This window comes from Colletotrichum costaricense (genome assembly GCF_030867565.1).
Source record: "Colletotrichum costaricense strain IMI 309622 chromosome Unknown Scaffold_17.1, whole genome shotgun sequence".
NCBI lineage: Eukaryota > Fungi > Ascomycota > Sordariomycetes > Glomerellales > Glomerellaceae > Colletotrichum > Colletotrichum costaricense.
In genome coordinates this window covers 740,274-763,945 of record NW_026848246.1, presented here as the reverse complement: position 1 = coordinate 763,945, position 23,672 = coordinate 740,274, and the positions used below count along the sequence as shown (strand labels likewise).

General features: G+C 51.3%; 6 protein-coding genes across 6 annotated transcripts; 3 read left to right on the top strand and 3 right to left on the bottom strand.

Annotated features, from left to right (window-relative positions):
* Positions 1 to 3,576: 3,576 nt before the first annotated feature.
* Positions 3,577 to 5,517, top strand: CCOS01_13451 (uncharacterized protein; the record flags this gene model as incomplete). Its single annotated transcript, XM_060461597.1, has 5 exons — positions 3,577 to 3,699; positions 3,765 to 3,787; positions 3,855 to 4,141; positions 4,192 to 4,271; positions 4,327 to 5,517. The coding sequence occupies 5 exons, from the start codon at positions 3,577 to 3,579 to the stop codon at positions 5,515 to 5,517; spliced, it is 1,704 nt and encodes a 567-aa protein (XP_060308025.1).
* Positions 5,518 to 5,771: 254 nt separating this feature from the next.
* CCOS01_13450 (glucans biosynthesis glucosyltransferase H) lies at positions 5,772 to 7,547 on the bottom strand (the record flags this gene model as incomplete). The annotated part of the gene is made up of 1 exon (XM_060461596.1): positions 5,772 to 7,547. The coding sequence occupies one exon, from the start codon at positions 7,545 to 7,547 to the stop codon at positions 5,772 to 5,774; it is 1,776 nt and encodes a 591-aa protein (XP_060308024.1).
* A 1,226-nt stretch (positions 7,548 to 8,773) lies between these two features.
* CCOS01_13449 (PhoD-like phosphatase) lies at positions 8,774 to 10,975 on the top strand (the record flags this gene model as incomplete). The annotated part of the gene is made up of 6 exons (XM_060461595.1): positions 8,774 to 9,217; positions 9,275 to 9,311; positions 9,359 to 9,484; positions 9,555 to 9,639; positions 9,787 to 10,016; positions 10,086 to 10,975. 6 exons carry the CDS (start codon positions 8,774 to 8,776, stop codon positions 10,973 to 10,975), a joined length of 1,812 nt encoding a protein of 603 aa, XP_060308023.1.
* A 598-nt stretch (positions 10,976 to 11,573) lies between these two features.
* Positions 11,574 to 12,377, bottom strand: CCOS01_13448 (uncharacterized protein; the record flags this gene model as incomplete). The annotated part of the gene is made up of 1 exon (XM_060461594.1): positions 11,574 to 12,377. One exon carries the CDS (start codon positions 12,375 to 12,377, stop codon positions 11,574 to 11,576), a length of 804 nt encoding a protein of 267 aa, XP_060308022.1.
* Positions 12,378 to 12,937: 560 nt separating this feature from the next.
* On the top strand, positions 12,938 to 15,702 carry CCOS01_13447 (uncharacterized protein; the record flags this gene model as incomplete). The annotated part of the gene is made up of 3 exons (XM_060461593.1): positions 12,938 to 12,945; positions 13,015 to 13,594; positions 14,956 to 15,702. 3 exons carry the CDS (start codon positions 12,938 to 12,940, stop codon positions 15,700 to 15,702), a joined length of 1,335 nt encoding a protein of 444 aa, XP_060308021.1.
* Positions 15,703 to 15,997: 295 nt separating this feature from the next.
* Positions 15,998 to 22,398, bottom strand: CCOS01_13446 (uncharacterized protein; the record flags this gene model as incomplete). The annotated part of the gene is made up of 4 exons (XM_060461592.1): positions 15,998 to 16,651; positions 16,716 to 21,202; positions 21,265 to 21,868; positions 21,931 to 22,398. 4 exons carry the CDS (start codon positions 22,396 to 22,398, stop codon positions 15,998 to 16,000), a joined length of 6,213 nt encoding a protein of 2,070 aa, XP_060308020.1.
* Positions 22,399 to 23,672: the final 1,274 nt, after the last annotated feature.

The window sequence follows — 23,672 nt, the reverse complement described above, 5'->3', positions numbered from 1 at the left end:
TTGAATCTGGTTTGGCAACTCTTCATCGTTCTACATCCCTCCGTAACGCCAATTCCTGCTTTGGGAACTTCTAAATCCTGATTCTTGCCATGATACGTGTCAACCTATCAACAATGTGTGAAAGAGGGCAGTCTGACTTCCCAAACGCCCACTTGATCTACTTGAAAAAACACCATTTAGATTACGAGACTCGAGAGCTTGAGTTCACATGTCCCGATTCTTTCAAATATGAGCCGAAAGAAATGGATGCCAAGGCCACTATGCCAGACATTCAAGAGTTCGGTGCTAATGCTTACTCACTTCTGTCTTGAGGCGTTTCTTTGACGGAAGTAGGTTTCACCGATCAATGTCGTTAACTTGGAAGGATTCTGATAAATTTTCAACGACTTGCTTGCGTTCCGATTCCTTGATTCAGGGTACTCAAGGGTAGCTGAGTGGAATCTCTGACTCTCGCTACGACGCGGGTTTCTTACTCCTACCTGAAATCATGTTTCCCCCCTTTCTTGGATCAAGGCTCAAATACTTAGTTTTAAGTGGTAACAAGTAGTCAAACTCGATCTTCTAGAAGTTTGATCGCGGACTTCTTGCTGTTGACTCTTGGGCAGCGCGTTGAACCATTATCGTTCGCACTCACAGACTGAGCTTTAAGTAAACCATAGTTGACTGTACAGGCTGTTGCGAGTTTGGCATCAAATCTTGGCAATGATGACCATCTGGAGAATCGATTCGTCACGAACATTACTGCTTGCGAAATTTGTGATATCTTACTGGTAATCAGGCTTGAGAACCAACGCTGAAGGAACTGACACGGTAGAGGAACACGCTTAAAAACCAATGTTGGGGATACGACGAGTGGGGTTTGGGTCGATCTTTCTTTGGCATGCCTCCTGAAGTAAAAGATACCGGGTCATGAATTGATACAAGCTGTGTATCGTAAAAAGGAATGATCAATATGTGAAAATGAGGCATTGCAGAACAAGGTAGTTTGGCTACTACACTCGTGTCATGCACGGATTTATCGGTGAAATTCTCAGCTATCTTAGTTGTGTTCAGTGTTCTTCAAATTTGTTCGTTTCGGAAGGGCCGTCGGTCGAATATGAGACGATTTTATTGGTGTACTGATGGCTTGTAACCCAAAGGTTGGAAGTAAATGGCCACGCTTGGCTGTGTATGTGACCTGCTAGTAGACACCCAACTTCGCTTTTCGTAGCATGTGATCAAGAGACTCGGAAACTAGCTCTTCTCTCCCACGAAATCATGTCGTTGAAATTGGCAGGACCAGATGGTTGGTTCATCCAGAACACAACTAGAACGTGGGGTGTTGGTTGCCAGACGAATCCAGAACATCAGCTTGCTGTGCACTAGCCACTGTCACAGCCGTCAGCCACGAGAAAGATAGTGGCGCTAGAAATGCCATCTCCGCAGCCGAAACCTTGCAGTGGCCGGCGGCGTGGCCGCCCTTCAGTACTTTGTTAGGGTGGCCATGCTCAAATCTTCCCGACGACTCGTTGAGCAGCGCGCCACCCGACCCCAAGGTGAATAGATCTCTCTTTCAACATCACATGTAAGATAGTGTCTGTCTCCGTCCATTGGGATTTCATCGGAGAATATCAGAAAATGCCATCAGAGTAACGACTCTACGCGATCTAGGGCCTGGTGACATGCCAGTCCTGCGGTCGCAGCTGCGGCTGAATTGAGTGAGAAATTCAGCATTCTGCGCCGGCGGCCACCATCTTATCATGGTTCGTTAGCGACATACAGGAATCAGCGCCTAAACATTTCACATTTAGCAACCAAGACCAGCACCTAGGGAGTGAGAAGCACCCTATTTGGGCTCGTCCAGGCTTTAGATAGGGAGATGTCTCGAGTGTCTAGTTGTTGTACACTCTACCGTCGCGTCTGCCGTCTGGGAGAAATTGGGTGAGCTTGGGAGCGTCTGGAGATAAGTGGAAACGAGTTGGTGTGTTGATCGAACGTGGTGAAGATCCCCCAGCCGTGTGAAGCGAGTGGGGCCAAGGGTTCGCTTCTCCTAGTTCTTATCTCGCTCTTGATGTGGTAGGATATTCCAGCCATCGTCTTATCAGGGACCAGCCGACCAAGAAGTACCGGTGGTTGCAGGGCAAAAGTTTGGTCTGGGAATGGTTCCGAGCCCCAGGTGATACCGAAGATATGGAATGCTAATTAGCACGCGAGCTGTTCAAGGCCCAGACAAGCGGACAATGATGGCATTTGCGAGGCAACGTCATGATTTATTAGATGAAGTTTTTTTTTTTTGTTCACGAGCATGTAATTGACCTTGACATCAATTTGGGTCCAATGAAAGATCTATTCTCTCCAGGCTCTCGCAGGGTGCTGGCCTTGTGGCCTTGCGACTCTGGTGTGAGACTGCCACGTCAATTTACCGCTGACGAGGACAGGGAAGAAAGATCCTGAAAAAAGACGAGCCAAGCGATGCGAAGCAATTTCTCTAGTTCATCATGTTGGTTGTCTGGTATCTTGAGGCTGCGTGAGGCGATCGATATCATGCCGCGAGTCGCACATTTCGGTGGTTGACTCGATGAGATCGAGTAATGGATAACATGCGGGGTTTGGGCGCCATCTATGATAAGCTACCCCTGTCAGAGGAGCTAAGTTATCATACATAGCCGCACCGTCCCATGCCGGACAGGCATCATGGTGCGTCGTTGATGAGCGGGAGCCGTTCCTCGTCGCCGTACTAACGCGGTGCCACCTCCAACGCCCCTGATAAGAACATTTTCTCTTCTGGGAGGAACCAATGAGAGCCGCGGAATGCGTCCAAAGGACCAGAGTTTTTATGGTTTCCGGTGCCAGGGCTTCGTCCTCTTACTCGATCAGATTTGACGTCGTTGTCGACTTGGGAGCATTTCAATTTGCTGCAATCACGGCGAGACCGGCAGCACCCTTGTCTGAAAGCGGTTCGTAGCGTCGTCTTGTCTTGCGTTCTTGGGCTTGTCACCCCCCCGTCTGCATTCCGGTTCCCCAATCGTCTCCTCCTCCTTTGCCCAGCGCCAGCGGGATGGAAAAGATGGAGGCGACGACCTTGAAGAGCTTGTCACGCTTGTCCCATGTGGGGGTTTGTCGCAGCGATTTCCGGGTCCATCAGTCGATAATCACTGACACCAAGGTACCGCCGACTCCTTTTCGTGGAACTGGCGAGGTCTTTTATCAGCCTCTCCATATCCAGAGCGACACCGGCCCAGCATGTGAATAAATATCAGTCGACATCTCCTCCAACATCTCGACCTCGCTCCTTTGTCTGAGAGAGATCAGCTGGAGTTTCCCACCCTCAACCAAACGACCAGACTTGACTGCCTTGGTATCGCCACTTTTGGGGTGTCATCCTGCAGATCACGACCCGTGTCACCCTGCGGCCCAGTCTTTCGGTTCCCCATCTCGTCCTCACGTGCATATCGTCATCGCAACCTGTGCCGGTCCGTGTACTGGTGTTTCGACAACTCGCCGAATCGAAATCATCCGAAAGTCAGCACATTGTCCCGGACTTCACCCCTCGATACGTCTTGCCAAAGTCCATTTCCGTCAGAGAGAGTCGCCAAAATGGACATGGATACTGCAACTACTACCGCTCGCCCGGAAAAGGCCCATGGCTCAAGACTGGGTTACTTGGCGGACAAGATCGCTGTCAAATCAGAGCCTGGGTTGACCAGCGCTCAGCTGATGGTAAGATCTGCCAGACGAAAAATTCTTGAGCCATCCGGAATCGTTCTAACAGTCTCACTTTACAGCTGACGAACCATGATCTCAAACCGTGAGTAATGCCACTGCAAAAAGCGCACGCGACACCTGCAAGAGCATGGTGACTGACCTCCAGACAGAGTTGAACCCGAGAGACGGCAATGGGGACCTTGGAACTTCGTCGCTTTCTGGGTCGCTGACTCCTTCAACGTCAACACATGGATGATTTCGTCCTCCATGATTGTGGGTGGTCTTTCTTGGTGGCAGTCTTGGCTCTGTGTCTGGATCGGCTACGCCATTGCTGGATGCTTCATCTGCATGACTGGCCGCATCGGTGCAGTGTACCATATTGGTTTCCCCGTCGTCAACAGATCATCTTTCGGAATCTGGGGAAGTTTGTGGCCTGTTTTCAACCGTGCCGCCATGGGTAAGCCCGATGCCCTCTTCCCAATGTTGAACGTCACTGATCAACCCCAGCTTGTGTTTGGTACGGTGTCCAGGCCTATATCGGCGGCCACTGCGTTTACCTGATGATCCGTTCCATCTGGAAGTCTTGGGTGAGTAGCAATGCCTCTGGAATGCCTAAGAAGCTTCAAATCTGATGCAAACCAGGACCGAGAGACGATTCCGAACACTTTCTCTGCATCTTCCGGCACTACCACCGCTGACTGGGTGTCTTTCTTCCTCTTCTGGGTGCTGTCGTTGCCCGCCATCTGGTTTCCCGTTCACAAGATCCGACACCTGTTCACAGTCAAGTCGTACATCGTCCCATGCGCTGGAATCGCCTTCATGATCTGGGCCATTGTCCGCGCCGGCGGCATCGGTCCGATCGTTCGTCAGCCCGCAAAGCTTCACGGCAGCGACTTGGCCTGGGAATTCGTCAAGGGCGTCATGTCGTCCATCGCCAACTTCGCGACCCTCATCGTCAACGATCCCGATTTCTCCCGTTTTTCCAAGAAGCCGAACGATGCTCTCTGGTCTCAGCTCTTCACGATTCCCATCGGCTTTGCGTTCACCTCGTTCATCGGCATCATGGTGTCTTCTTCCTCGGCAGTCATCTACGGTGAGGAGATTTGGGACCCCCTCAAGCTCCTCGAGAGATTCATCGACGATGGCGGTTCCGCTCAGCGATTCGGTGTGTTCGTCATCGCTTTTGCATTCGCTCTTGCCCAACTCGGAACCAACATTGCCGCCAACTCCGTTTCCGCAGGTACCGATATGACAGCTCTGCTGCCCCGGTACTTGAGCATTCGTCGCGGTGGATACATTTGCGCCGCAATCGGTCTGGCCATGTGCCCGTACACCCTGCTCACAGATTCCAACAAGTTCACTACCTACCTTTCGGCGTACAGCGTCTTCCTGAGCTCTATCGCAGGTGTCATGTGCTCTGACTACTACGTCGTCAGAAAGGGGTACCTCGAAATCAGAGAGCTGTACGATGCGCGCAAGACCGGCCCGTACTTCTTCACCTACGGCTTCCACTGGCGCGGGTACGCCGCCTACATTGCCGGAATCTTGCCCAATGTGGTTGGATTCGTCGGTGCGATTGGCGTCGATGTCCCTGTCGGCGCGACATACATCTACAATCTCAACTTCTTCGCGGGGTTCATCGTTTCTGGTGGCGTGTACTGGGGTCTCTGCAAGATCTCTCCTATCCCCGCTACTAGTGACAAGTGGATGGAGGTCGGAGAGGAGATTGATGACATCCGCGTCGCATACGACGCTAGTAGTAGCCAGGACTACGATGAGGAGAGAGTTCTTGGCCCCTCCAAGGGCATTGATGATGGAGCTAAGCATGTTTGAAAAGGAGTAAAGGGTTTAAGCAGGGGTCGGTGGTTTGGATTTGGATGATACCATTGTTGTGCAAAAAGGGGGTGCAAAATTGCGATTTCTTGAGCGTATGATTGAAGCAATGAATACTAAATGTTTCTACTGAACTAACTACCTTGCAAACACTTCGTGATATGAGTGAGATGAGAGAATCTTTCGCCCTTAGACCCGATAGACTGTAAATCCTTGCACAGAAAGCACCGAAGCAGTTGTCCCCCAACAACCCGCTACCTCACTCCCCAAATCCTCTTCTTTGCTTTGAACCCCGCTGGAAGGAGCTTAGACAACAACAGCGGGAGTTCAATCTCTTCTGGTATCTCAAAGAGGCGCATAGAAGTGATCGCATCCCCGAAACGGGGCGACGCCGTGATTACAGCAACGAGTATCGCCAACAAGAGACCTACGGCTGATGGGATAGCCCACGCCAGCTCAGCAGTCCCTCGAATAGCGAGTAGAACTCCAAAACCGAGAACGGTCTGCGGCCACAGAGCACGGAAGCTGTCACGCCAGCTGAGACCGAGCCGATCGCGGTTCTGCCCATCCCATGTGATGGACTTGCCCTTGAGTAGACCACACAAGAATAGCGCAACAGCCAGAGCTGTGATCGGTGCAATGAAGGTCATCAGGAATAACTCCACAAAAGTTGAGAGGATGCAGCGAAAACTACCACCATAGCGCCTGGAAGACGTTGTCACCGCCTCGAAGACACCCGCAAGTTTGGGGAATATGCCGAAAGCAGCGAGAGCAAGGTGCGGAGTCCAGCCAAAGACGAGGCTCATTTGAATGACACTAGGTTCTCCTATGACTTCCTTCGTGATGCATGCCAAGGTCATGAAGACGCAGCAAGCCTGGCCAATGTACGTGGTCAAGGTCTGGTACACCTGAAAGCGGCTGATTGGATGAATGCCAGGTTCGCTCAGCATGAACCAGTACTGCATAGTTCCCTGACACCAGCGTAGTTCGCGACAAAGGAAGTCGAGAAATGTAGGCGGATTGGTCTCGTAGCTTTCCGTTTCGATAGGCAGCACCCGGACCTCGTAGCCGCCTCGGCGCATGAACATTGCTTCCAGCAGATCGTGACTGAGGATGTAACCACCCAGCGGCGGCTCTCCAGGGAGCTTCGGCAGCATGCAATGCTTGTGGAAGGCATCAGTACGGATTATGGCGTTGTGACCCCAATACAGCGCGCAGTCGTGAGCCCACCAGCTGAAGCCCATGTTGTATGTTCGCACCCCATGACGCAAGCCGAACTGGAAGAGCCGTGTAAACGCGCTGACCGCAGGCATACCGATGACTATGGTCTGCAATAACCCGATGAGGGAGTTCTCTTCCATGCTAGAAACCAGCCGGACGAGTATGTCGCCGCTCATAGCGCTGTCGGAGTCAAGGGTGACGAAGAAGTCGTCCCCTTGGGAGTGGTTGTCGAGGTAATCCTTGAGGTTGCCAGCCTTGTATCCGGTGTTTCTATCACGGCGTCGATAGAACAGAGGCTTAGCCATATCCTCGCTCACAGATACGGCATGCTGAGCAAATACCCCCTCTTCCGATCGCGCTACGTCAACGTGGTCGGTGTCGCTAAGTAGCACAAAGCGAAAGTGCTCGAGGCAATTGGTTTGCTGAAGGCTCTCATACATGGCGTAGAGGCGGTCGAGCACTGGACCTGGATCTTCGTTACGCATGAAAATCGTGAGCGCTGTCGTAGACCTAAGCTTCGACAGAGGTCCTCGAGGTCGAAAATATGGGTAGACGGATCGCTCTGCGTTGCCGAACAAGATGATACATAGGCCAATTGCAGAGTTCCAGAAGCTGACAATAGGCCATGGAATGCAGATAGTTCCGCAAAGCACAATGACTGTGTCTAGCAGAGTGTGCTTGCTTCGCACGAATACGATGAAGTTGATCCAAAGGAACGGGAGGATGGTGATACTGTTAAGGGCTATAACCAAAAAGCGGCGCTGGGAGACTGACATCCAAGCCTCGCGATTTGAGGCCACGACACACATCTTGCGTTTGAGGTATGTTGAGTCGATCCGATGTGCGTGACCTAATGCCGTATCAATAGCTATTGAAAACTTTTGCAAGTCTCAGCTGGGTCCAATATGGAAACTGGGAAATCAAATACTTCAGTTCGAAGGCCCCTAAGAGTCGAGAATGGATTCACGGGCATTTATGGAAGTAAGTTCAGAACTCCGACTGTCGGTTATCTTGTCTTACAAGTCTGAAATCGGGAAGGCCAAATTGTGCACCCAGATAGCTTTCATGGCAAAGGAGGAAATGGGAGACAGAAAACAGCTGTCTGACTCTTTCCGCTGGGGGCTCGGCGCCGCCGCGAGCGAGAACAGCCCCTCCCAGCAAGACTTCTGACCAAGTGCGGTATCTAGGCCTGGGACTTCGGATTACCGGAGTCCAGCATAGATTGTCAACCCGTACCATATACGCTCAGACTCATCTGCTTTGTGGATACCAATCACCTTCCATCAATGGATACTCGGACATCTCGGGACGCTGCTTGTAAGAAGTCACTACGATCTAACATACCTAGGTGAACGGGATCAACAAGTTCCCAACGCCGCGTATCCAAGGGTGAACGTCTAAGCTCACATCAACTTGGAGAATCCTGCAGTCTTCTGAGCATATTAACAGTCACGGGAATATACAAATCATCAACGCTCCGAGGCCATATTTCCTTCACGACGGAGTGGTACAGCATAGTGTACAGTATACACCTTTCAGAAACCAAGGCCGGGCTGGAGCTGTCAAGCCGTACAGTTAAGCTTTTCCAGTGTAACTCACCTGAAGCTTGGAATGAAGATGGCAATCTCTTGTGTACTACGAATTACCTCTACCCGGTATTTTGACACCTGTCATCTCGCACTAAGTCAAGTCCGCCTATCACTTAGTGATTCGCTTCATAGCCCAAGGAGCACCATTCGGCATCACAAAGAGCCCGACCTCGCCGCTTGGACACTGAGTATTAAGGTTCCCAAATTACAATTGACTTTCGGCTACCTAGTTATCTACTGGCTATGCCCCCCCACCCTTCCGGTGGGATACCGACACGACGCTTGAATACGTGCATGATTGACTTATAAAATTGTTTTCAGTCCTTGCTATGAAGAGGAAATAAACAAGTGAGCTGGTGGCAATTAGCCTTTTCGTACTGCAGGAATCCATTACTCTGAAGAGCTCTTCATTCTTGGCTCGACTGTTAGTCACTCATTTTTTTGAGATGCACTTTCTTAAGTCTCTTTGCACAGCCAGCTTAGCTGCCGTAGCTACCTCTACATATGCGGGTAACCTTAATTATGGCTCTCCCTCACTCCACCACCCGTTCCTCGGTATCTCTATTCGCAAAGTAGCAAGTCGATCTGAGGGTAGTTCGCCATGGACACCGGAGCAGCTGAATTTCACACACGGCGTAGCATCTGGTGACCCGTATGACGACAGCGTTATCCTCTGGACTCGTGTTGCACCAACCCTGGATAATGACCGCAGCAACGTGACTGTTGAGGGCACCGCTCCAATGTACGCTCATGACAACGACGTCTTCGTCAAGGCAAGCAAGTCGCCAATCTGCGTTGACTGGAAGATCGGGAGGTCTGCATCCATGGATGGGCAACCGATTAAGTCAGGGACGGCTTATACGAGTTCGGATGTTGACTTCACCGTCAAGGTTAGTTGACGCGTATCACGTAGACGCCCAAAGCTTCAATCACTTACTCTACCACAGGTCGAAGCAAAGGCTCTCAAGCCATTCACGGTTTACTGTTGGTTCAGCAACCTAGGCCGAAAGACGTGATCTAACGCAAAGCAGATTACCAGTTCAATGTCTGCAATTCCGATGTCAAGTCCCCTGTCGGCAGAACTCGAACCCTGCCGGAGTCGGGTACCAAAGTGAGACGGGCAATCAAGCTAGCTGTCTATAGCTGTGCCAACTACCGTGAGCTATTCCATAAAATACATGTTAAAACAATGTAGTTATGTTATCCAAGCTAATGTGTTTGCATTAGCATTCGGATTCTTCAATGCCTACGGGAATCCCGAGCGGAAAGACTCCGTGGACTATATCGTCCACCTCGGCGATTATATTTACGAGTATGGGAACGGCGAGTTCCCGTCGGCGGCTTGGGATGGGGAAATTCTATAGGTCGCGTCCCCGAGCCCAATCGCTCATGTCATACGTGCGTAAAATCTTGACGCCTATCCATTGAACGATTCATGACTGATTCAAGTCACCCTTAGGCTCTACGATTACCGACGACGCCTTGCCCAGTACCGCAGCGACCCTGACCTTCGCGCTAGCCATCAAAAGTTCCCCTGGATAACTGTCTGGGATGACCACGAGGTGATGGACAACCCCTACCGAGATGGTTCCGCAGCAATGAACAACACCGAACAGTCATTTATCAAAGACGACGGCATATCTGTGGAAGCGCGCAAGATGAATGCTGTGCGCGCATACTTCGAATGGAGTGAGTCCTAACTGCCTCACGACACAAAATCTCCCAGCTGTCCACGCTGACATTGCCTGCTCCCACAAGTGCCCCTCCGTCAGGTTGATATGGACGACAACCTGCGCATCTGGCGTAGCTTCCAGTTCGGCGACCTCTTCAATCTCATCATGCTCGACACCCGCAACTACGATCGCTCCATCACCGACCTATACTGGAACACAGGCTACGTTCATACCATTAGTGATGATACCAGCCGCTCGCTGATGGGCTCTCGCCAAGAAAACTGGTTCTACCGTCAGCTTATAGAGTCAGCCTCGACAACACGATGGCGTGTCGTTGGTAATCAGGTAGTCTTCAGCAAGATGAACCAGAGCATCTCCAATGGACCCAAGAACCCGTTCAACTACGACCAGTGGGACGGTTACGCTGCTAACCGAAACCGGACGCTCAAGACGCTCTACGATAACAGCATCGACAACACAGTGTTTTTGGCCGGCGATAGTCATGCATCGTGGGTCAGTGACCTTGTCTGGCTTGGCGAAAAGGACTACAATTCGGAGACTGGGGCCGGTTCCATCGGGGTTGAGTTCGCCGGCACAGCCGTCACCTCGCCTTCATCGGCGGGTCAAAATATCACCCAGGAGAAAGCTCTTAACAGAAGCGCTTGGATGACCGCTGCGAACCCAGAGCTGCAGTGGCAGGAGTACTACTACCGCGGCTACTTTGAGATGACCATCGACTACGACGCAGTCAACGCTACCTTCTTTGGGTTGCCCACTTACGCCACGAGGAACGGACTCGAGATCGCGCTGGCAAATTTCACGGTCCTCGCTGGGGAGAACAAGCTACGGCGCCCCGTTGGTGGAGGCAGCGTGGAGTTTGGGAACCTGAAAGGCGGCGTCACGAAGCAGACTAACTTGACCAATGACACTAACACTGGAGAATGGTCCGTGTTTGAGAGTTCGAGGCTAGGCTAGGAAGACCAGTTTCAATAGACATCCATCTATTAGCTCACAAGAGCGGAGTGGTGCTCAGCGCAGGTACCCGTGGCCAGTCCGAAGAGCCACAGAAGTAGTTCCACGTGGGTTAGAGAACCCAATAGCAATGCTGCAGACGATGTTGACAGTACTTTTCGAGCAGGCGTTCATGTTACGGCCAATAATACTACGTCTGCGAGCCTTACCTACGTGGAAACAAGGTGGCATTGAGATATCAAATCTATTTTGAAAGCCCCTACCTACACCTATCTAACGTGGTACAAAAAATACATGTAAAACTACTTACTGCCGCATTTACTCAAACATTTGAATTTATAGTGCATGGGTTAAGGAAAGCTTCAAGGTCCAGCTGTGGCCTTGGCTAAGTTGATCGGTATTGATGCGGCGGAGGATTTTCACTGATTCATTGCATTCTGTGGTAGGGATGATTTCTATGGTCATTGTCTGAATCCATGATTTCTATATTCTTCTTCATAACAGAACGTATATGTACCACGTGCCAGTGATGACTGACACAATCTTACATATTGAGCGGTTGCATAACCAAGTTAATGGAGTTTCATGGCCCAGCTGCCGCCTACAATGGTCTTTGATCCAGCTTTATGGATTGAAGAAAGTTTCCCAAAGTCTTCTCGATGCTGTCGCGCTCAAAATCGAACTTGTAACGGTCCACATTCTCAGGCGCATAATTGACCGCGTGCACACCGTCTTGCAGTGCCAGCCATGCAGCTAACAGCGCGCCTTCCATGTTCCAACCATTTTCTTCCTCGGCAGTTTTGAACAGTGGATTATCGTGACCCTGATCAAGCCCCTGGGCTATGAAAGCTTCAGTATACTGCTTCCACCAATCCGTATAAGCGTTAAACCACGCTTCAGGATATCTCTCTTTCAAGTCGTCGTCGTCGAAATTATCGCCCCCTTCAGGGTTTGCGGGCCACCCATAGGTGTACCACATGGAATTGGTTCCGTAGTCTGGCCAAATGGAGTATTTGTATCCTGGCAGGGAAGATTTGTGTTTCTCCTGGGGTTCTGGCCGCTCGTTCAATTGAGATTCAGGGTCTAGTTGATCTTCCGACTCCAGGGGTTCCTCTTTGTGTATTTGGAGTGAAGGCGTATCTGCTGGCGGCTCATGGACGGAATCTTCCTCCTCTACCTTAGATAGGGGCTCGGAGATGGCCTGAGTGACTGGAAGTTGGGACTCGGCCGATGCCGTAGGGGTGGCAGACAGCGGGTCTTTGTCCTCTGCCAAGCGAACTTGCAGAGAGTCGCCTGATAGTTCAAGAACAAGGCCATAGGGGGTAGTAATAGAAAAGTAAATATCAAAATCGGAGTGTTCAGCAAGTGCTAATAACGCCTTAATGGATGCGATGAAAGGAGCCATTGAAAGGTGAAAAGGGAAAGGTGCGGATTTGGTGAAGTTTTGAAAATGAAGGGTTGCGGATCGTTTGAGCAACAAACTGGCTGAGGAATACTGGCCGTATTAGTATCTAGAAAACCGGGGCTGAGGCCGTGGCTGTGTCAGCGCGAACAGTCAGAGGTAGTATTATTTCACTTTGTCCATTTACAGGGAGCAGCTACTCTTCTACCAGCATGCTCCGGTCAGTCCAATAACATGCCGATTTTCCAGCTGCCAGTGACTGTGATCAAGGCCATGTATCGTGGCCACCAGCAGGGTCCTGGCGTCAATTGCAAAACCAACACGAACAGGTCGGCGTCAAGTTCTAAATCTGGAGATGAAAAAGCCGTTCCGGCTAGATAACACGCGGATTGCAACGAAGTGTAAAATGTACTTAAACCTTGGTGTCTACGCGGCTAAATTCTTGTTCATGACGCCTAGTCAGACAACGACCACGATCATTTCAGTCACATTCTATCCTTCCACTGCACCTTACACGATTTGCCAATTGGGTTGGTGCCAATTTCTAAGCTCACCCGCTCACAATGTTCAAGTGAGTTCACCTCTCATTGGAAAACTCATCCAGAGACTTAACTCAGCTGCTAACATGATCTGGCAACAGACAATCCGAGTCAGTTAAGCGTATAATACGTGATGTCCAGAAGGATGGCAGTCGCAAGATGACTCCCGACCAAGTTGTTCACGCCTGGAACATGCCCATGACAAGCGAGATTCCTGCGCCCAAAGGAGCAGACAAACCCCTACCCAACCTATGGATTGAAGAAGGGACTCCTAAGTCTGGCCTGCGACATATGGTTGGAAGCGACGAGGAGATTGGTTCGTGGGAAGGCAAGGGCATCCTTAGGGAGCTTCGACGAGATAAGATACCCATGTTTGTTGAGGCGGCGACTACGGCAGGTAGACGCATCACCACACAGGGCTCAAGAGACGATCGTCACATCATGTCAACATACATTGAAGGCCGTGTGTTGAAAACTGCAGTTACAGCCGGAAGCAATGGGTATCTTGTAGGGGCTAACCCCGCGAAGAAGTTCAAGGTTAAGCCGGGCGACCCGGGCCAGGTCAGCGATCGTACAGCGGAAAACTTGTACCGATATCCGCTGAATTGCCCGGATAGAAGGCGGACTGACGAGGCGAAGAAGGGGGAGGAAATGGAGCGCAAGGAGCCAGCTATGCCAAAGGTGAAACCCTCCCACCTGGGAAGGTTCCTCAACAGAAACAAGTGAGACGGTTCATGGAATTTCGATTTAGCAAACAAGACTCTCGAAGGCACACTGGATGTGCCAAGGCGTTACCGGCAGGCTTTTATTATCTAGTGCCTTACACCATAGTACCTACCATAGGTAGTTACTAGATTTACCTAAGGTTAGAAGCAGCACCTAAAGGAGATCTTGTGAAGCTTCAACCCGGTCCCATCCGCGCGTTGTCGCCGTCGCCGAGCATCTACTACCTCTCTTTCTCCCAAATTTACCAGTGTCTGTTGCGAAGGCGCCTCAAGTGCTTTACGTTGAAGATCACGTTCAATACTGACGACTTTGCTCCATAGACCGGGTCATCCCATCAACTGCTAGACGGCGTACGCAAACATACAGTCCGACTATGTTTTCCTTGGATCCGCCTATGAATAACTCCGGAGTAAAGCTATATTACTGTAATAATGGTAGAGGCGAATACCGGTGCCAAATAGACTTAGAGAACGGCTGAAGACGGTACACTGATGCTATCTAGTAGTTGGCGGGATAAGACCTGCAAACAGCACGAACTACCTAGTAAAGTAAGTATGGAAGAGGTATTGGTCCCTTTACCTTTGCATGTTCAAGTGTGCAAGACACGGTGAGCTTTAGTTACGGCGTGAAACCTATTTACTGTAAGCGCTGGCGTCTTTCGGTATAGGTAGGTTTGTAGACCGATTGGAAGGGCCCGTTGTGAGCAATGCTCTGCTAGTTCCTCGTCAGTTGGTGCTTATGGTTTCAGGCATTTCATCGCACGCAGGCGCTGGGAGCGGACCCGAAAACCCATGGCCCCTGTATTCTACCCTAAGCGCTCGGAAGTTCCTAAAAATGGGATGCGCCCACTCCAGTTGTTTTGATATCTCAATCGCTGTTGGTTTGGTCTGTTGTTTAGGTCTGTTGGTTAGGTCTTCTGGCCGTCACCCCTGCAAGTGGAAAAAGTGTCATAATAAGCATGGATGACAATGCTGCCTACTTTACCTACCTGTGTCACCTGTGGGCTCTGACTGCTGCAAGGCGCTTTTAGCACAGCAACAGGCGGCCTCAGTCCCCTGTTCTCACAATACTAATATGTGAATTATCTCTCGACCAGATCTGTCATTTGCTGAAGCTAATCAACATCTCATCTCTTTAGAACTCCATCAAGTCATCAATACTTTACAATGTCTCCTCCATTCCAATCTATTAAAGCACTACTAGCACTAGCCAAGAATTCTAACTTTAAAATCCACTTTTCTATCACTACCCCCTATAGCCTTGTTATTGAGCTCTCAGGTGACGCTCTCGAAGTCCGCCTAAAGGAGGACATGTAGTCACTCCCTGTCAACACGACAGCGCAAGTAAGGCCAGAGGAACCATCAACCATCCAGCCTACGTCCGCATCCCTGTCCCAGACGGAGGATCAGGAGTCGGTCAACGAGCCACAAACAGTACATGTCGAGCCACAAGTCCCAGCCACCCAGGTCGGAGACGAGCCTCTGTCTCCAACGAAGGAGCAAAATTCAACCGAGCAGTCACGGACAGAATCGAGGTCGGTGCAGGCTCATGAAGAGAATCCCTTGAAGCCAGACGACCAATTAGAAGCTCTACCAGAGTATGGGCCTTCTTTACCAGGATATAAATACTGCATTTGGGAGGACTTTGGGACGAATTTCCTGTGGTATGTCTGGAACTGGCCCGCGAATCCCGAATTCTGCGGCGAGCCTGTCGAAGACGACGACCTCTTAGAGAGATATCCCAAGACATGGTACAAGGCCTATGACGATTGGGTCGATCGATACACGGAGGCTTTCAGGGCCCACATAGAAATGAACGCCGATAATCCAGTAATCGACACTGCAAAGGAGTTGAGCCTCTGGAAATTTGAGGGTACCCTTTTAGCTGCGGGGCTGGCTCTACAAGATGGAGTTCATGGGGTGGGTTACGGAACAGAGAAGAATGAAGGCTCGGATGCTCATGAATTCGAATTCGAAAGCGAGGGCTCTGAGAGTATTGGAAAGACTTTGGAACGATACATTCAAACGAGGATATTGGTTCAGAGCCTGGATATCGGGGTATGATGCATTGAATGGACCATCACCATACCTTTAGTACACTAGTCCCAGAATCCAGTTGTCCAGAAACATGTAGAATTGATACAGCAATCGTCCGCGTATAGATAAGTAGATATATTGATCAAATCAATTGCGGTATTAGCGTTTTAGATAGCGTTCAACTAAATAGGCCTAAGGAAACATGACTCAAAGAAACGTGACGTGACCCAGTGTTGGTCGATGTGTAAACTTCCCCAGAAACTCCTTCATGCTCTCGACAAACCCGTAGAATAATCCAAACTGAAAGATCTCAAATCCCAATTCAGTGCGCCACCTCGGACCCGAGCCGCCTGAATCCCAAGCGACTCCATCTCTCCTTAGCCGGAGACAACAAATCTCTCTTCTTCGGCGCCTGGACCTCGGTCTCAGGCTTACCGAGATCCCACTTGATCGTCTCGGGCCACACAAGGCTCGTCTCCTTCTTCTCATCCGCTGCCGACCAATTCTCAATGGACGGCACGTTGAGCTTACCATATCCTCTCAGTCTCTCAAGGATCTCACTTGTGTTTCTCACGTCACCGCGGGTGGCCCAGCCACATCGTCGCATGCCGTCGAGATGCATGTCGGCCGCGGCACGAAGACGCTCGTCCTTATCCGCGCCTTGACTTGCGGAAAGGTGCTCGTCAAGATCGCACACAACATCCAGATGCACACGTCCAGCATCGCGAAGGCGCTTGGCGTGGCGCAGGAGGTAGGCTAGGCGGTTCGAGAAGTAGAATGCGGAAGAGTCCAAGCCACCACGAGACTGGCGAACGTTGTAGTATATAGTTTCGCAGAGGGTGATGGCTTGGTCTAGGTGACCCGCAAGCTCGTGCGCGTTGACCAACAGGGAGCCGATTGTCAGCACGATATCAGGAGACCACACGCCACAGTTGCGTTGAACCTCTCTGGATCGCCAAAGCGAGGTAAGAAGGCTCTGGAAAGGAACAGTTAGTACAGAGCACAAAGCTGTTAGTCGTTGAAGACTGTATGAAACTTACCTCAAGTTCTGCCCAGTTCTTCTGCTCGCCAAGGAGGCGAACAAGTCCGGAAATGTCCTCGAAGCGAAGGCTAGTAAACTCGACCTTATCGTCTCTCAAGACCGTCAACACATGTTGCAAGATGTTGCGGCTGATGGAAAGCAGCTCATCCTGCTGTTGCTTGCCGGCAGACTTCCACGTGTCTACGCGGATGCCAGCCAGGACCTCGGCGAAACGAAAGCCCCAAACGTAGCAGTTGCGCTGGTGATAGAATCGCTGGGATTGCGCAAAGTCAAATCCACATTGCGCGACCTTCTGAGCTCTGACAAAGTCCTTCTCCTCAACCATGAGTCTTCTGACAGCAGTGTAGGCGGCCTTGCAGGACACCAGACCAAAGTCGACAGTACCCCTATCGGCAATGCCACCGCCGATCTCGTTGAGAAGCGCGACGTAGAAGGCGAATCTGGCATTCCTGTCGTCTTGAGAGCTTGAAGACTTGAAGTAACGCGAGGTGAACAGGGCGAAGAGCTTCTTGTCAAGCACGTCCACGAAACCGTTGCGGCCACGGGACTGCCAGACGAAGCGGAGGCGGGCTGCTGGCTCAATGATCGTCTCGATCCTTGTCGAATCGGTGCACGTAGCCATAACAGACATGTACTGCTCGTAGAGAACTGTCTCGAGGAGCACATCTGCCATCAGCTCAGAGAAGCTGTACCGTACCTTAGCATCTCCGTTGAGAGCCTGCTCAAACGAGATCAAGAATACCAAGTATACCTTGCTCGACTGGCCGGAGATCTTGATGTTGACATCCTTCTCTCCGCCTTCGAATCCAGGGAAGAGAAGCAGGTATCGCAGCTGTCGGAGAAGATCCTGGCCATAGTGGACCATGCCCGCAGACAGGTAAATGGACGCCAGCGTCTTGGCTGACGCATGGAGGTTCATAGAGATCTTGACAGTAGTGATGATCTCAATGATAGAAACCTGTAGAAGCTGGGCGATGGAGGAGTGAGCCTCCTTGTTACCAATCTTCTTGTACAGCAAGACAACTTCCTTGAGTTTGGACAGAGTCTTCTCGTGCCACCAGCCGAATTCAATCTTGAGTTGGGCGTATATCTCAAGACTGACTCCGATCGCACGATCGATGGTTGTGGTGGTTGTCACCTTGTTGGTTGTGATGACAGTCACGTAGAGCTTCGATAGACGCTTCTTGATCGTCCTGACGGTGGTCTCTGAGATAACGTTGGTGGTCGTAGTCTTCTTGATAACCTCCTCGTAGATGGTAATGGACTCGTGGTAGTGCTCCTCGGAAGTCTCACACAACTCCGCCAGAGCGATCAAAGCCTTGATGACGATGGCAGCATTGGCGCCAAAGACCTTGGTCGCGGTCTCGCGATACTCAATCGTGAGCTTGTAGCGAACCGAGAACTCGACCTTAGCGTGGAACTCAAGGACATATCGGTATCGCTCGTAAATGAGCTCGACGATCTCCTGCGTGAACTTGATCTCACGATTGTGATGAACAAACGTGGTCCAGAGCGTGACGCAAATCTTCTGCAGCTCAGCCCAGCGCTTCTCAGCGTGGTAGTGGTTCAGGACGATGATGGCTGCATCTAGTGCACTTCCATGGCAGCACCCGTCCTTGGAGAAGATGGTGACGATTTCGCCGTAGCAGTCATAAGCTTCTCTGCGGCCAAGTTTGTGGTAGACAGCAGCGAGCTTGTAGAGAATACTGACTTGCAGGCTATGACCAGATGACAAATGTTTACGGTAATGCTGCAGGAGCTTGACGTAGATGTCAATGACCTTCTCGTGACGGTGGAAGTCTTCATAGAACTGAACCAGGGCCTCAGCCGCCTCGAAGATCAACACATTGTCAGCCTTGAGGGTCGAGAAACAGGCGTTGTAGATTCGGAGATAGATCGCATCCGCCTTCTCGAATTGCCTTTGACGATGATAGCAGAGAGCAAGACGCTGTGCGACAAGTATGCGCTCGGAGATGAACTCGCCCTCGATGGTCAACTTGGAGTCGACTGACAAGACGCCCTTCCAAGTGACTTCGAGAGACTGGCGAATTACGACCTCGGCTTCAGCCCAATTCTCAAGCTTGAGATAGAGGTTGACCATCGCCAAGCAAGACTTGAAGAAATTTCTATCGGCCTTGCGACCACGGCACCGTTGATAGTTGGTCTCCCAAATCTCCCTGGTGACGGTCTCAACGACGGTGGTGGTCGTCTTGGTCTCGACATAGGTCTCGGTGATCTCCTCGACGACCTCGGTGATGATTGTGGTAGTGGATTGAGCCTCTTCGCTCTCGACAGTTTTCCTCTCCTTGAACCAGCCCCAGACTTTCTTGAGGATGGACATGGATACGCTGAGGATGCCGAAAGACTTCGCAAGAATACCAAGTTCCCTGAGGCGAATCATAATAATCTCGGACTCAAAGGACTGGTTCTCGTACTCGGCCCAGACGCAAATCATGATGTTGCAAGCCTCCTCCGTTCGCTTGACGCGCTTGAGGAAGTTGATGTACTCGATGGCAATGTTGATCTTCTGAATGTGAAGCTCGATTGTCACCTTGCTAGTACGGCAGACTTCGAGAATGCCCCGCCAGAGGCTGATGTATAGCCTCTCGGCTTGAATTAGGTGGCCCTTGGACTCATACTCAACAGCTAGGCTGATGAGAATCTTGATGCGACGGACGTCGGTGAACGACAAGTCGTCCGCAGTGTCGAACAAGAGCGAGTGCCACTGGCTATGGTTGTGGATCTTCTTGTCGCTAGCCTTCAGAACGACGGTCATGCCTGAGATGGCTTCGGCAATTGACCCCTCCTTCTTCGAGCCCTTGCCGAAACGGGCGGTAATTATGATATGAAGTTCGCTGTAGATAGACATCGCAAGCTCTTCTTCCTTGATATCGATGTAGAGTTTAGCGAGCGCCTCATACCATTTGATGACGGCATCACTGCGGGCTCCCTGCTTGCTCTTGGAGATCTCAATCATGAACTTGATCATCTCTTCACGGTGCGTAACCGTTTGAGTGCGCTTGGTGAAGGTGAGAGTCTCGGTGCAAGTGAGGAACAGGTTCGTGCATGAAACCACGAGAGGGCTGAACTTGTAAAGGATAGTCTGCCCAAGATGCGAAGCCTTGTAAAAGAACTCGGCCGCGAAAGCATGCTCAGACTGACTCCGGTGCAGACTTCCGAGGATGATGAGACTTTGGAGGTATGATCGGTTCTTCTCGCCGAAACAAGTGGAACGGATCCGGAGACTCAAGCTGTGCATCTCAATGGTCTCCTTGATGGCGTACTGTGTTTGCCAGTAGTGCCATTCCAGCATGGTGAAGAAGATGGAGTCGGGAAAAACATCCTTGAACTCGGAAGTCAAGGTGATGGTGCCGTTTTGGCCGCAAAGTGACGATGAGCGGAAATGGGAAACCCAGTGGCGCACCATGTAGCTGACGATGTGGTACGCTTGGAAGCACTCATGGAAAGTCTCCTCGGCAACCAGTTCCATCGACGGCTCACAAGTATAATTGCTGAACTTAGTCTTGGCAAAGAGAAGGAGGGCCATGGTGAGGTGGCGGTGAGAGTCGTGAAGAGACATGAGGGTTGAGCCGCAAAGGCTCTGGACGTACTTCCTGATGGTGGAATGCTTGAATCGCAGAGTGCCGTGGCGGATCACCACAAGGCCTTGGGTGTTGCTTACAGGCCCCTTGACATCAGCACCAGAAGAAACAGTGCGTGTCGACAACGAGACTCCCAGGAGGTCTGTCATCTCACCGAGTGTGAGCGGGCGCTGGGCGGTGACCATGAACGTGAATAGGTTGTAGGTCTTGCTCTCGCCGTACTCCTCCTTGAGGTTGACCTTCTTCATCAACTCTCCAATGACGGCTTTGACATCGGATTTGCAGCCAGCGATGATGCCTCTGAAGACTCCAAAGTCCGAGACTGCGGAGAAAAGCCTTCTGGCAAGGTAGGCAAATAGAAACGAACCCTTGGCCTGGTCCGCAAGCTGGCAAAGCAAGTCCCTTCTTGCCTGTTCGCTCTGTGCCACAAAGCAGCAGCTTCGCCCAAGTCTGTTGGCGAGATAAAGCTCAATGTCGTCCCGAACGTGATCAGGGGTGACGACTACGTGCTTGCAACCGCTGCCGCCAAGGTGTGAGATGGGCCGTGAGAATGTCACTGCTTGGGTCCTGGGAAGCTTTCCTATGCTGGCGTGGAGGCGCTTGTGAAGCTCCCCTGCCTTGGTAGCGCCACCTGAGACCTCATCGAGACCGTCGATGATGATGCTGAGATTGACCTTCTTACTGTTAATTGAAGATAAGCTCGAGTCGAGGGCCTCCCATAGGTCACTCTCTAGCTTTGCGCTGTTGTGGTAGGGCGAAGCATGATCAAAGATGGCTTCGAGCTTCTCAAAGAGAGCGACGTCACCAACGTTAATCTCGAGGAGCTGAGACAAGAGGCTCTTGAGGAAGGCGATGGGGGTTGTCTCCGAAGGGATATCGGTTGCTAGGGCCCAAACATCAGCTCATGCATCACTCGCGGAGCGTATAAACACCGAGAGAACTTACAGAATGTGTAGGAAATAGTCTCATACTGGACACGGTTGATCGGGCGTTCCAGCCTCTCCCGTACCCATGCGGCAAGCATACTTTTGCCGCAGCCCTCTCCGCCAGTAACAGTAAAGATCTTGTCATCACTGCTGAGGAAGTCATGCAAGTCATGCGAAAGCCACTCGCATGTCCCATCGACACGCAACTTGCGATCGGCAACACGCCCATACACATGAGACTTTGCTGATTCCCGTGTAGGGAGCAAGTGACGACGAAGTGTGGTGATGTCTAGTCGGCGGTTCTTGGAACCGAGTTTGTACTGCCACATGTGGTTGAAGAGGTTCTCTCGCTGGGTCCAGATCCTGGTGATCTGTGAGCCGAACTGGGCGTCAAAGTCAATCGTCACCGAACCGCTGTAGATGCTGTTGATCCGGGAGCGATAGTAGAGGGCAACATCACCGACGAGCTTTAGCATGCTATCAAAGATGCGACTCAGCTCGTAGCGGATGGCATCGCTTGCGGTGAACATGCCGTTGAGTCTGATGGCGTGGCCGAGCACTAAGCCAAGCTCATATAGAGCATTGAAAGTGGGCTCCAGTGCCTGTGCTTGATCGTGTCCGAGCTGGTTGGGGAAGTGTCAGCGTCGGCATCGTAGCCGGGGAGTTGTAAGACTGTTTGATTTACCTCAAGCAATAGGTAGCAAGTAGCCAACGCTGTGTCGCGCACAAGCGAGCAGCCCTCGATGAAGGACTGGATATGGCGCGAGTATTCGTCCAGCTGAAGACCGAAGAACTCGGCCGACTTCAGGACGCGATCCCACTGACTGCCCTTGGGAGGCATGTGTGTCAGACGCTCATCGGAGATGTATGCCAGGTAAGCGTCTAGATCGATGGTCTGGAAGTGATTGTGGGTGACTTCCTCGACCTCGCGGACGAGCTTCTTCTGGATACGTCTGGCTGTGTCAATGACACGCACGACGCGGTATGACATGTGGCCGTCGTTGGAGGCGACCATGGTCAAGGCGTCCAAGCTGATAGACGACGACCTTGAAGCGTCGCTGACGTTAACTTCGTCAATGTGTACGGCGCTGGACTCCTGCTTGATGGCGTTTCGGGCCAAAGAGCCCTGATTGGAAGTTGCGTAGACGGACATCTTTGTGTCTGCTACTGTTGGTACGTCGTCGATAGACTGGCTGTCTGAGCTGACCGACAAGATAGATGAGGAGTTCGAGGGCTTCCTACGACCTGTTTGAAGATGTACACTTCAGCGGGGATTATTCATGGGGTAATGTTGGCAGTGGAACGAGGGGAAAGTAAACACACTCAATGGGTTTCTGCGGAATCCAAGCATTCTCAGATGGGTAGTCGTGAAGCTTTCCCAAGTTTATGGGAATATTGCTTCAACTTATAAGCAGCTCGACTAGTATCAAGGGATCCCGAAAAGCGTCTTCTTCTCGTACACCAGCATGGATGAGGTCAACGGGTATCCTGAGTTTTTACAAGGGCTGAAGATCATATTGCTCGTGTGAGACACGGGCGTCCCCAGGTTGACTATGAATGGCCCAAGAAATTTAACGCAATTCCCTCAAGATGCTCGCATCGCAGAATGGCACCAAGGGCATGGTAAAGTTCACCTCGGTCTGCCGACTGAGCTTCGTTCCTAGAGCCAATGGGATGTTACGCAAGAAAGATGTGTCCTAAGACAGTCAAGTCTGCGCTGAAGGAGGGGGAATGAGATGTTTGATAATCCGAATCATGTCTCGATGAACGGACAACCCCTCTTCCCGAACAGATGGTTGGTGTATGCAGCGGGAGCTTCAGAAATGCATGTTAATGTGAAAATAGTTGTGCTGTGAAAACGTTATCACCTTTGTGGCTGGCTGGCCTCGATGACGGGTTCTCAAAATGGCATTCCCCGCTTACAGAAGTGAGCGACGTTTGGCGATGCGACCGTTCGAACCGGCACTTCTATCTGATGGGACGTCGGTGCCTCCGGCTGCTAAAGATGTGTAACCTTTGCAGAGCTAACCCGCGAGCGGACGAAGTTTAGAATCATCTCCACAAACTCGTGAAGATCGCACCCATTGGCAGAAAAGAAAGCTACGAGGCTTGCAGGTGTTGTGACTATTGAAACTCAGCACCGTAGAGTTGGAATGCCTGTACGAGAGCTGAACGTTGCTGATATGTGACGCTTCTCAAAACGGAAATGTGGCGTTTTCACGGCCGACTGAAGCGGACTTGCCGGATGCGATGCTAGCCCGAGCTGGAAGTCCGGGGAGCGTGTCTCTACCGATGATCCACACGCAGGGCGGAAGAGCTTCGTTGCGTGAAACTAGGTCTAAGGATGTGGTCAGCGATTGGTTCTCTTTGACTTTTGTGGCTCAACCTCCGAACCGAGGGACACGGAAACGTCCCAGAGTGCTGAGG